The sequence below is a fragment of the Miniopterus natalensis genome, chromosome 19 (assembly GCF_054644295.1).
Source record: "Miniopterus natalensis isolate mMinNat1 chromosome 19, mMinNat1.hap1, whole genome shotgun sequence".
NCBI lineage: Eukaryota > Metazoa > Chordata > Mammalia > Chiroptera > Miniopteridae > Miniopterus > Miniopterus natalensis.
In genome coordinates, this window is record NC_142099.1 from 31,223,158 (window position 1) to 31,236,257 (window position 13,100).

Below are 13,100 nucleotides of genomic sequence, written 5' to 3' on the forward strand. Positions count from 1 at the left end.
GGGGAGTGTGGCAAAAGCAGTAAGTTGTCACAATCAGGGACAGAGAGCAAGCCCACAGCTCAGCAACTCACCTGGGACAGTCTTACCTCGATGGGCCTGGGCCTGAGGAGTTCCTGGGCTTATAAAGTTGCAGCTCTTTCTGTTCTTTGTCTCTTGGCCTAATGCCCTCTCTCTCCGGACGACTTGCAGATCAGAGGCTGCATCTATCCCGTTCCCTGTTTGCAGGCAGCTGAAACCTAAACTGTTCTGAGCAATGTAAGTCTTCCGTAGTCCTCGGGGACAGCTGCAGAAGGCCTCCCTCTGCAAAGTGCGTCCATGTTAACAACACAGATTCAAGCAAATCTCTGGCTGAACTAGTCCTATTTTTCAGTGGAAATGGAGTTCGATCCTTTCTATTGAAAAAAAAATCACTGTTCTATCTAGAAAGGGCTGGCACTAACATTTGACCTCTGTGGGCCTTCCTGGCACTGCCAGTTTGGGCCACTGGGTTCTGAGCTGCCATTGCAGGTCAAGTTGATGCCCCTAGTCGTGTTTGTGACAACTGTTAGGTGAGCCAGCCTCTGCCAAGCAGGCCTGAAAGACCCCATAGGCCAGGGCATAAGGACACTTCAGGACTGTTGGTGTTCTGACCCTTCTAGCTCCCATAGCCCCAAGTCCCTCAGAAGCACTGGTCAGTGTGTGGCTGTCCTTATAGATGGGGGGAGCTTCCCTTCTCTGCATATGTGGGCAAGCAAGAAACAAGGGGGCCTTGCCTGGGCACGCCCTGGGAGACAGAGAGGACCTCGGCTGCAGATTCCAGGGTGCTCTGTTATCCAGAGGCAGGAACTCAGTCTCAAGCAGGCCAAGAAGGAGTTAATCTCCAAGGAGAACTCGGGCTTCTCCCAGACTGGAGGCCTGTGCCCAGCTTTGCTGCTGCCAACTCTGGGAAGAAGTCCTGGGATCTGTAGTTTGTGCCACCACCCACCCCTGGCCTGCCTGTTTATCAACACAGCCATAGAGACTACAGTTCCCAGAAACCTACAGAGGCCAGGCTTTAGGGGGAGGGGTGGGGTGTGAGGCTCAGTGGTGGCAGGAGAGGGAGAGGGAGAGGGAGGAGGTGGGGAGAGAAAACCCAATTCACCCCCTTCCTTTCTAATTCTTCCTCCTGTGTGTCTGCTCCAGCGCCCGAGTTAATCCCCCAAATCCGGTCTCCCAGGCCGCAGCTGCTTCCCTTCGCAGTGATGAATGGCTCGGGGAGGGAAGGTGAATTCATATTTTAATTACTGAGGCCCTGTGCTAAGGGGGCTGGGGAGGGGCGGAGGGCTCAGTATTGTTCTAGAGGCTGAGGGTGTCCCTCCTCCCTGGGTCACTTCTCTTTGGCCATTACCTGGGGTAGGGGATGGGGTGGATGGAAGATGGGGGGTGCCTTGATGGAAACTACCCTGCTTCTGCTTTGGAAGGTGAGGGGATGGGTGCGGGGAGGGACAATATCCCTTTCTTAGTTGTCAGAGAATTCCTAGCCTGTGGCAACACTTGTAGTTATCTTCCTGCCCTTCCAACCCCCACTGCCGCCCACTTAGAGAGGACACTGCCCAAATCTGAGACACCCAGGAGTTTGGGGTCTGCGAGCCTGGAGCCCTGGCTTTCCCCTCATCTTAGTGTCCAGCCTGTTCTGAGTCCCTTCCTCTTCTTCACGTGTTCAAGCGACCTCTTACCCACTGCCCCACTTTCGCTGGAGGTTCTAGGGTTGCAGGACCCCAGGAGGGTGGCTGGCAAAGAGAGGACATGTAGGGGTGAGGGCCAAGGGAAGGGGTCAGCAGGGAGGCTGGGGAACCTCCCGGTGGTTTGGGAGGATGCTCTGTGGGTTGGCAGCTCTTCGGCTTGACTCCCTCCAAGCCGGCAGGTAGAGGGTCCTCGGTGCCCCGCACCCAGGCCATCTTGGACCTGAGCTGGAAAAGGCCAGAGAGGAGGCTGCGGAAGAAATCCGGAAACAACAGCTTGCAGTTAGATGCAGCCAATTGTGGGATAGCAGGGGTTTGTCCAGCTGCTACCTCCCTTTCCTTCCTCCTCTGTTTTTCGATCCCTTAGCCTCGGAAAATTGAGGTTGGAGGGGGAAACTGCAGGGTAGGGGGGACGTTTTCATTGTGAGCACAGATGAGTTGGGAGTGCACCCAGGCGCGGGTCCAGTTGCTTCACTGAGACTCCTGGACTCTGCCCATTTCCACATTCAGACCCCTTTCCCCTCAAGTAGACACAGCAAGAGGTGGTTCCCTGGGGCCTGACTTCCCCAGGGAGCCCTCCAGCTACTGCGGGAGCCTTCTGCCAAGTGAAGGGGTAACCATAGGGGGGCAAACAGAGAGCAGCAGAGGGGCTCCCCAGGTACCTGCTGGTGGGGTGGAGGGACTCTGGGGGAGGAGAAGGCCCATAGCAGGAGAGCTAAAATAGGAAGGGGTTCTCTGCTCTACGACCCGCCACTTCTGGGGCTGACCAGGGACCTGTAAGCCCCAGACAGCCCAGGGCTTGTAGTCATGCACCTCACAGGGCAGACCCTGGCAGGCCCTGGTAGAGAGGTGAGAGCATTTTGGATCAAAGACCTGAGCGGAATCACCAGGCTCTCCTACTCGCTGTGCTTCGAAACAAGGGCCCAGGAATCCCGGTGAGGCAGTCAGCTCTGGACGGCTCTGGGAGCCAGGCTGCAGCCCCCAGTGGCTTAAGGAACCTCCTTTCCTCCACTGCGTAGGTCCTGGCTCCTCCTACCCTTCCGCAAGGCATCCCTACAGGAAAACCTCAGGATTTTCTCACCTTCCCAAAGGAGCCCAGTAGGAACGTGAACGTCAGGGGACACGTTTTGCTGTTTTTAAGAAAGCTGGCCTTGGAAGGGAGGGAGCTTGGAGAGAGGAGTGGATCTTTGCACCCTGGGACCAGATGCCCTGAGCTGCCATGAGCTCCTGGCTGGGGTGCGAGGGGGGAGTGATGGTCTGAGCTACTCTCCTGGCTTGTTTTCATTATGAGTTCCTTCCCCTGGATCTGCTTTGTTGATTTTACCCCAGATATTTTTCCTGTAATCATGGACTGTTTTGTTGATAGTACCTTTGACACACATCCCCCAGCAAAGAAAGTGTGCAATTACTAATGACAAGGGAACCCTCCTGTTTTCCCTCCCTCCCTGATCAAGCTAAGGTTCCCAGTGGTTTGGGGTCTAAGTGTTAGACCTTGATGAACTTCCTGGTACAATAAAATGAGGAAATGAAGGCCCAGAGAGGTATAACCACTTGCCCAGGGTGACACGGCATGCCAGCGTCAGAGCCAAGAATAGAACCCAGGCCACCTACGCCCCAGTGTAGATACCTGTCTCTCTCTAGGTTTGTTTCAGGAGGGATTCAGAGATAGCTGCAGCAGATAGATCTAGAAATATAGTAGTTGTGTCTCGGCTCTGTCTATATATACATATCCTGCAGATTGCTCCTGCTGTCTATATATACTCCAGGAGAGTGGGTGTGTGGGCAGTGCTGGAAAGCGGGTGATTAGACCAGTCTACCTGCCCTTGCTGACTCACGCTGGGCCTCCTGCCCACCAGCTGGCCACTGGAAATGGATTGCACCTATAAATGGCAGTCAATCACTGTATTACCTGGACACTGAGGGGTGAGGGAGAAGAGAATCCTGACAGGACCTAGCTCCACTGTGGGCACTGTGCTTGGGGAAGGCCTGCCAGCTGGGCCCCCTGCTCTACCTGGACAAACACGAAGGAAGTTTGGCCAGGCTTGTGGAACTGTCCAGAGAGCCACCACCGGGGCCATGCCAGGTTCCCCAAACATGGTGGGAACACTTTGCAGGGGTGCCTAGCATTTGGGGCCTGGGACATCCAATGTGATCTCTATTGCAAGAGGGGCTAGGGCGGGGACAGCCCCCTGCCTCCCTCCTTCCCCTCAGTGTGTGGGCTGCCTTCTGTGTTGTTAGAGAGAGGAGTGATTCCAACCAGGCACAGGATGGGTGCAGGCCTCGGTTCCATGCAGGGCCTTTCCTTTGGACCCAGCTGTTCTGTTCGAGTTGACTGAATGCACTTCTGCTCCCTCTGGGGCAGGCAGCCGAGGCTGGGGAGGCCTACATGAGCACTTAGAGAAAGGGATACTCTCGCAGAGTGGATCTCCTGAAGCCCTTTCCCACCCTCAGCCAGACTGCCACAGGCACTAGAGGGACCCCTGCTTCCTGTGCTGAGAGCCCTGTCAGCCAGAGGTGGGGGACAATGTGCCTGGCTGGGGCAAATCCAGCTTCTGCCTCAGACTTATTTTGTGCAGGGAAGAAGGTATACGTTTACCCTTATTCCATACCTCCCACGCCCTTTTCCCAGCATAGGTGCTCAATAAAATAGCCTCTTGGCTAAAGGAACCTCTGCTTTCTGTTCTCTGCTGAGGACGGGGGTGTGTGCTGCCCTGAGCGGTCAAAGAAAGTGCATTATATTCCCATAGACTCCCCTAAGGGTATCAGCACGTGGGGCTGCTAGGGAAGGAAAGAAGATAGATGAGGGACTTCAAGGCCCACAAAGTCCCGCCTTTGGATCGTCAGACCCTGCGACCTAAAGGAGTGAATGGAACGCTCCCTCCCAACCCGTGTACAAGGGCCCAAGCCAGGGCTTTTTGGGGGCCAGTCTGCATCCTGTTCCAGCCACAGGTGTGTGGCGATGGGGTCAGCTGCGAGCTTCTCTTCCCTACTCTGGACTCACCCAGGCTCCAACTTGAGGAATGCCATCAGCCCCCCACAGACCAGGAAACAGGTTTCAAAGCTGCTGTTTGGTGGCATACCCCTCCCCCGGCAGGTACAGGGATTAGCAGGGCCTGCGCAGCCCCAGGGAGTGGCAGTGACTCCATCAGGACCTGGAGGGCTCTGGGAACATTAACCCCAGCTTGCTTCTCTCTCCTGCCTTCCTCCCGCCGCCTCCTCCCCGCCTTTCTCTGCAGATCTCCTGTGAGCAGCCCCCAGCCTCGCCCAGGGCATGCCCCAGTTCACTTTCGCCTGCTTCTGCGGCTTCCACGGCTTCTGCAAGATGAAGCGGAGGAAGGAGGAAGTTCGCCGGGAGCGGGAGACAGCAGTGTGAGCAGGACGGGCCCCTTCTGCAGCCCCCCCAGGCTCCAGGCCTCGGGCGCCCACTTCTGGCCGAGCCTTGGAGTAGGATTTGGCCGCTGCTCCTCTCGGCTTGGCCTGACTGGACCTAACCCGAGGGCATCCGCCTCCTGCGTGTCTGGGCCCCCGGTGCCCATGCCCTGTGCTTCCAGTCCCTGGAGACCTCCCTGGAGACAGGTCCCAGTCGCTCCAAGGGAAGCCCAGGACCTGACAAGAAGCCCAAGAGGCCCCAGGAGAGAAACTTCTTTCTTGCCCTGAGGGCTCCAAGACTCTGCTCAGGGTAACTCCTCCCCTGAGAGACGGCAGCCTGGCCGTTGCCACACAGGAAACTGGCTGCTGGCCAGAGAAGCTCCCAGTAGCCTTGACCCTGAGAAGCCTCAGCTAGACTGGGCCTGTTGGAGGTGGAGACGAGCCCCCTCCAAGCCCAGGGAGGGGTGTCTCCTGGGACCCCAGGACATGAGGCCTCTGTGGTTGTGGGAGATGAGTCCTTTCCCATCCTTCCCACTGTCCCCCTGGGCCAGGTGGAGCCAGGCGTGAGGGGCAGGCTGGTTGTCAACAGGATGGCTGAGTGTGGACAGTGAGAGGCCAGCTATGTCTCCCTCTGCCCCGCTCCCCCCACCACACCACGGAGCAGCCTCCCCTCCAGCCCTGGCCTCTGATCCACTCACTTCCTCCATCCTCTTTGGCAGCAGCACAGATGGGGGGAGCTGTTCCCCAGGCCCTGACTCCCCTCCCCAGGGACTGTCTTATAGGCCCAGACTGAGGGGCCCTTTCCTGGACTGAGCCGTGCCCTCCCTGAATTCTCCTGTCTCCTGTCTCACCCACCTGCCTCTTCTCTTCTCAGAAGCCATAGAGTGGGAAATGCTTGCATGTGGTGCCTGTAGGGGAAATTCTGGGGAGAGGGAGCCCTCTAGGACTTTCCTGGACTTTTCCCCTAATCTCTCTACCCCCATTTACCATAGGATTCAGTCTCTGTTCCCACTCCCAGCCTATTTCCAGGAGGTAGGAAGCAAACAGAAAAACATTTCCTTCCTTTCCTTCCTGCCTCCCTCCCCTGATTTTGATATAACTTAGCCTGTCATTGTGCCTGGACCTGTCAGGTGCTGGAGGGTCATGCAGACAGCAGAGACAGCCCAGAGACACCAGCAGATTCTGTAGCTTTAGCAAGTCTTCTCTCCACATCACAGGAGCAGTCAGCCCAGGAGCAAAGGCAGGCCCCAGGCCCCTCAGGGACAGAACAACCTTTCTGACAGATAGCAGGTGACCTGGGCGGGGCGGGGGGGGGGGGGGGGAATCAGCGTCCTAGGGACAGAAGGAGGGGCTGTGTGCCCCTTTCCTTGGGATGTGGGCCTCTCAGGGCAATTGAAGAGGGCAGGAGACCTATTCTGCTGGTTCATCCAGAACCTGTGAGAAGCAAGGGCACATTCCATCCTGGCAGTCTTTGCCCGTCCAGCTCATGCTCAGGGCATTTCCTGGGCTTCTGGCAGATTTGGTAGATCCAGGTCATTTCTGTGAAGCCAGAGCACAATTTAAGATTTCTCTCCTCCCATCTTTTGCCCTACTCCCCAGCCCCAGCCTTCTAAAATCTGTTATTTCCTTTTATATCCAAAGAATTATAAACAGAAGTCTTTCTCTCAAGGAAACAGCAATAAAGGCCAGTGGGGTCACAGGGTATAAGAAAAACTCCCTGGTTCTTCAGCCTCTTGGACAGCAAAAGCCTTGGGTGAGGCAAAGAGATGGGCAGGAAGGTTGCAAGGTACCCTGACTGAGAGGCAGGAGAGCTGCCTCCAGGGCATGAGTGTCTAGCGGTTGCCTGTGATCTGAAGCCCCAGAGAAGTCACTCCTGTGGTAAAGAATGAAACTGTATCCCTGAGACTCAGAGGTGTTGGGTGTTATGTCCTGACCACACGGGCTCACCCCGAGGAAAGGTCAAAAGAGTGGAGAACATATGCGGGAGGGGTGGGGAGCGAGAGCTTGCCCCCGGCACCTCTCAGGCCTTGGCAGGGATGGCAGATGCAGAGGGTTGGCAGTGAGCCTGTCCAGAGAGCTCCTTCCCCTGGGAGAACGTCCTTGGCTCTGGAGGGACACTGGATATATTGAGCCCCTGCTATGGGAACATGGGAGAGGTCCCAAGGTCAAGGTATTTATTTCTGAGTGGAAACCAGCGGTGCCTGCACACAGCTGCCCTTGGCCTCCAAGCTAGTGGTCCCGCCTTGGGGCCAACGCTGCAGCTGAAATGGCCTGAGTAGGAGGCAGTAGCAGCTTCTAGCCAGACACCCCACATTCTATTGTCCCCGTTTCCTTTGCAGCCTCTCGGGAGACCTGTTTCCACCTGTCTGTCCTCGGGCTCACCTAGGGGAGAGGTTTAATCCCAAAAGGCAGGTGTGGCCCCAGAGTCTATAGACCCTGTATGTGACCCGGGGCCTCTGACTCCAGTCCAGGCTTTTCTTCCTCAGGTTCTTTTGAGGAGCAGGCAGGGCCTGGCCCCTGGTTTCCTGCCCCACCCTAAGTCTCACTCCTTCCCTGGGGTCAGGTTGGGTTGTCTTGCCCTCTCATTTCCATGACTCCCTCCCAGACCCCACCTTAGGGTGGGGACTGGGAGCTCCTGGGGTGAGGCTGGGTCCACAGGAGTGGATGATTCTGAAGAGGGGTCTGGCCTTTTGTTTTGGGGGCATGCCACTGAGTCCTTGTAGAAGGGTGGAGCCTTAGTCTCCTGGACCTCACTTTCCCCATCTGTAAAAGGGAGAACACCCCATGCCCATGTCCTCTCTGGTACTGTGGGCTGTTGAATGGGAGACAGATATGAAGGGCATACTTAAGGCTCTGTGACTTGAATGCAGTCAGGGACCCTGGCCCAAGAGACCCTGAGGGGCTTTTTGTCTCAGGTTGAAGTTTTTTTTTAAAAATTAGAATGTCTTTCCTTCTCCATTCCCAGGCATGGGGGTGGGGGCTTTTGAATGTAGCATATGGGTCAATAGAAGTATATAGGGAGGTTAATTTGGGGGGGAAAAAAGCAATAATTTAATTAACTGAAATATGCATGAGGTAGCACAGTGGGATGCAAAGGGCCTTGAGCGGGGAACCAGGTCTCCTGGATTCTAGCCCGGCTTGGACACTGATGATGGTGTGACCTTAGCTAATCATGTCCTATTTCTGGGACTCAGGTTCCTCAGCTATAAGGAAGAGAATGCATTCATGTTCTCCAGGTCCCCTCCAGAGAGCAGGGCTCTGGTTCTGGGAAGCTGAGCGTCAGTGGGGCTCAGGGCTGTGGAGCCAGGGGTTGCAGGTTTCCTGTGCCCCAGCTGGTGTGCTCTGTGCAAGCAGCAAATGGGGGTAATGTGGTAAATCCAAGAAATGGGGGGTAGTGAGAGGGAAAGTCAAAGCACCAGAGCTTCTGCTGGGGTTCTCCCCGGGCATTCGCTACCCAGGGAGCCAAGACGCCCTGTGCGGCCGCCTCTCCTCCTTCCTACAGCCAGGTGCAAGGGGAGCAAGTCTCGGCCTGGACTCCAGCTCCAGGCCCTGTCTAGATCATCACAAGTGCCACTTCTGTTCTCTCTCTCTCTCTCTCTCTCTTACACACACACACTCACACCACTCCTTGCAGATGGGACCTCAAGGATGTGCTCCCTGCCCCAGTTATGCAACCCACGGGCTTCCCTTTGCTTAGCTGCTGGTGAGCCCATCTCTAAACCCATTCACCCCACTTCCTTACCTCCCCATCTGCAAGGGGAAGTGCCTCAGGCTGCAATTGGCCCTGTCTACACACCGAATGCGCATCTTGCCCAGTGGTTTGGGACGTGCTGGTGGTAGGATGGGCTGGTGACCGTCTGTGGGTAAAGAGCTGCAGCCCCAGTTTCCCAGTGCTCCTCCATGGCTGACTCCTGACCTCCGAAAATTGCTTCCTCTTTCCCAGCCTCTATGAAAAGGTAGCGATGAGACCCATCCCCTCCCTACCTCACTGGAAGGCGTGCATTGCAAGGGCACATTGTATCAGATGTGCCAGATGTGGTTTAAATTTTTGGAGACAGACATTTGGTTCATAACCTTGAAGACGGGCTTTCACCAGAAAAGGAAATCTCTCCTGCTTTTGGTGGGCTCCTTGCAGGCTGGTCAAGGAAACCTGGTTTGCCCTGAAAGTGGCTGCTGTGTCCAGCAGGTGATGGGCCTGACAACACCACCAGAACCAAAAACCAGAATCTGTTTCCAAAGAATGAACACCCATCCCTATGACTCAAGAACAAGAGATGGCCCTCACCACCATCACCTGATTTCCAGTGCAAACAGCTCCCCAAGGCCATTTTGCTAAACAACTGAGGAGCAGGGAATATGGCTTTTCAGAGCAAGTCCACCACCCAGGCCATACCTGCAGGTCAGGGCCAACTGTGTCAGGCTTCTGGCCAGTCCTCCCTGGGCTCCCTTCTCAGAACCACAGACCATGAAGAGGAAACAGAAACAGGGGAGCCCAGAAAGTCAGGACCACCCACAAGGAGGGTGAGGTGTGGGGCTCAAGGCATCCCTGGAGAAGCTCATTATGCTGAGGAAGAAATCCCAAAAGCCAGGAGCGCCCCCAAACTGGGCAGCCCAGGCTCTGGAGCCCCAGGGTTTCCTAGTGGGCAGCATTCCTCCCCTCTCAGCTCACTCCTGTGTTCCATCCGAGAAGTAAGAAGCAGAGGAAAGCTGGAGGGGGAGATGGCAGGACCCGGACCAGATCCTCAGGACTCTCCCAGCCTTCGTTGCCATGGCAATGTTGCTATTTTTATCCCCTTGTTCATGATGCTCAAAGCTCTCACTCTGTTCTGGAGGCCAGGCCGGCTTCTGCCCTCACCCACTGCAGCACCTCCCAGGGGCCCTAGGAGGAATATGAGGAGTGGAGGAGAGGGGAACCCACCGGCTCACCCCTCAACCAGGGGAACTGTTTCCCAGCGGCTGGCCTCTGCACTTTCAAGCCTTTTGGTTTCCAGCTGGCTTAAGCACTCAGTTTTATATTTTCAAAGAGATCACAACTCCCCACGTCTCCCTGAGAGGCTCCAGAGAAAAAAAAGAAGATGATGCTCAAGATGAGCTTTCCAGGCAGCTGTGACACTGGGGCGCTGCCCTGGGGAAAAACAGACCTGGTTCTGAATAATGTCCTGTTAGTACAACTAAGCGGCCCCTTGAAAGGGGATGGAGGGCTAAGTTTGCGTTAACAATCAATACACCTAACATCACCGGGGGATCTAAACCAGTACTTCCCTTTCCTCTGCCCCTCCACAAAGAACTGGGGCAGCTGAGCCTCATCTTTGTCCAGTCTTTATGCCCAAAGCAAATTAGCATATATTCTCCAGGCTGGACAGCAGACTCCTAAGTTCCTCTCCTTGCCTCCCCCCTTCCCCCCACAACCATGTTTTCCTTCAGGGGCTTGAGGTGAAGCCAGGGTTTACCGACAAGATTTCTTAGAGCCATTCAGTTTCTGTCCCAGCCTCTGGTCCTCTCCCTATATCCCCACATTCACCCCAATAACAAGGTACCCCTGCAAGTCAATGGCACTAACATCCCCCACCTATAAGCTCAGTGAAATATGAACCCAGCAGCTGGGGTGATTGTGTTGGGAATTGGGGGGGGGCGAGGGGGGAGCATTTCATACACTTTCTTAAGACCATGACCCTGAGACAGGTCCAGGTCTAACCCAGTCAAGTAGCAATCATTGGACTGACTTCTGGGTTGAAGTTCTACCTCAGCTGAACTGACTCCTAGATGGCTAATTTTCCTAGGGTGGCTGGGACCCATTTACTAAGCCTCTACTTGGTTTCATTTTGGCTCAAGTCCCGCGGTTTCCCAAATCTATGCACCGGGAGTAAGCACTTTTCTGGTTGCCTCTGAAAAGCTTGCCAACAAACGCTGCTCTGTTAATTGCTGTAATAAACAGACTTTATTATATCCCTTTGCAGTAAATGAATTATGTTGTCAGGGTAGGTGGGGCATCCGCGTTTATTTCGCACTGGGCTACACTGCGGCAGCAGAAGCTAAACATTTCCACCAACTCTGCTAAGGAGAGGAGGGAGAGGGAGACTGGGGGGAGGTCAGGAGCCCGAGCATGGTGGAGATGGTGGGGCCTGGGGGCTTCAGGACACACAGCCCTGGAGCCCGGAGACTCACTGGTGCCATCCATGAGCTGGGGGAAGGCAGGCCTCCTGACTCCTCCATCGCAGAGAAATCGTGGGCTAAAGCTGGCCTGAGGAGAGGGGTGGCAAACAGGGACAGTAGTTTGGGACTACAATATGATTGCATAGACTTAAAGGTGCCTTTATTTTTTTTACAGCAAGAATAAAGACCTTTGGTTGGGCTTCTCAGCACTATTGATAGAACAAATGGGAATTTTTAGACTTACAAGGAGAGAAAGATGCTATAAGATGGCCTAATATTAAGAACAAGGTTTATTCTATCATGGTATGTGAGTTATCAATAAAACTCTTGTAAAAAAAGAATTACTATATAACTCCACTTTGATTGAAGGGACAGAGATTCCAAAGTGTCACAGAGGGGCCAGAGAGTGAGGGCCATCAGGTCTGGCCCAGAGCCAGCTGCTCCTGGGAGAAGTGGCCGCCTTTTCTGGTTCAGCCACGGTGGTGCCAGTGCCTAAGCTCCCAATGAGAGTTCCTTAACCTTACCTGGCCTGGGAAAGATGAGCATCCCCACCTTTCAGTCTTCAGGAGTCAGCTGGGATGCCTTCCCCCAGCCCTTCTGCTCTCAGCACCCCAGTCCTCACCTCCTTGTGTGGGGAAGTGTGTGCAGAGCACTGTTGTCAACTCAATCCATTCAATCAATATTGAGTCCTGACTGTGCAAAGCCCTGTGGGAGGAGCTGTGGGAGAAACAGGAAAATCAAACATTGATTTCCCCTGGAGGAACTCACAATTTCATAAAAGCAACATGCCGAGGCTCAAGGGATGCAAGGGGCCTCAGAGGACAAGCAAAGTGCTTTGAGGCTTCAGTGGCCTGAGAGCACAACTGTTTAGAGAGTGGGGAGGTATCAGGGAAGGCTTCATAGAGGAGGTGGAATTTGAACTGAGCCTTGAAGAATGGAGAGGAAAGTGTCCAAAGCACAGATCCCGGAGACTTCTGTTTTCTTTGCCAATATCTACAGACAGATGCCAGACAGAGCCAGCAGTAACCTCGCAAGCAGGTGCTATATGCAGCCTCTTGTGTCACAGGTGGGCCCTCTGGCTCCCCAACTTTTCTCCTCTCCAGGAGTCTGGCACCTGAAATTTCCTTAGTGCTTCCTCTCTTCTACTTTAGGCTTGGTCCCCTGGGGTTTATAATGTGAGAGAGAGGCAAGCACTGGTAGTTGTCAGGCATTTGTCCCACAGCATCAATGACTGCATCAGATTCCCTCCCTGGAGCAGGTTGCATTAGGATGGAGGGAAAAGTCATGAGAGCAGCAGTGGGCATGTGGCTGGGGGGAGGGGGCATCTCGTGGGGGAAGGGGTCAAAGAAAGGTGTAGCTGAGAGCTCTGACAATGAACTTGCCCTGCCTCACAGCTCTGCTGGCCAGGCCTGTGCCTACTTACACTTCTTCGCCCTCCAGACCCCTTCTTTCTGTTCTCTCCCTCTTCCTTTCTCCAACTGCCTTCGCCCTCCTCTTCTTCTAAAGAGACAGTCCAGAAACCTCAAAAACATCACATGATGTCCCACCATGAAGCTCAGGGTCAGAGGCCTGTGCTGGCAGTCCTAAAGCTGCTCTTTCGGTCCTGGCTCTGCCCCACCTGAGATACTAACTTGTTGGTGGCCAGATAGGCACGTGACTTTGTCTCTCTGGACCTCGGCTTCCCTCCTTGTAGAATGAGTGGATCTCTGTCCCACCTCCCTTGCTCTCCACTGGCTATGGGGAAGAAGGGAAAGACTCAGGTTCTGATCTCAGGTCTCTTCAACTAGCTGCGGCAGCCTAGAGAACTCACTTTCTCCCCAGACCTCTGGCTTCCACATGGAAAATGCAGATAATCATACCTACCCTACATGTTTTTGT

At 54.7% G+C, this 13,100-nt stretch overlaps 1 protein-coding gene across 1 annotated transcript; it reads left to right on the forward strand.

Annotated features, from left to right (window-relative positions):
* The first annotated feature begins 4,971 nt into the window (after window positions 1-4,971).
* Window positions 4,972-5,133, forward strand: BLACAT1 (BLACAT1 overlapping LEMD1 locus). Its single transcript, XM_087827834.1, has one exon. It carries the CDS (start codon window positions 4,972-4,974, stop codon window positions 5,071-5,073), a length of 102 nt encoding a protein of 33 aa, XP_087683960.1. The 3' UTR covers window positions 5,074-5,133.
* The last annotated feature ends 7,967 nt before the right edge of the window (window positions 5,134-13,100 follow it).

Bases quoted from the DNA above. Each gene is read 5' to 3' on its own strand.
- BLACAT1 (XM_087827834.1), top strand. From the start codon at position 4,972: ATGCCCCAGTTCACTTTCGCCTGCTTCTGCGGCTTCCACGGCTTCTGC.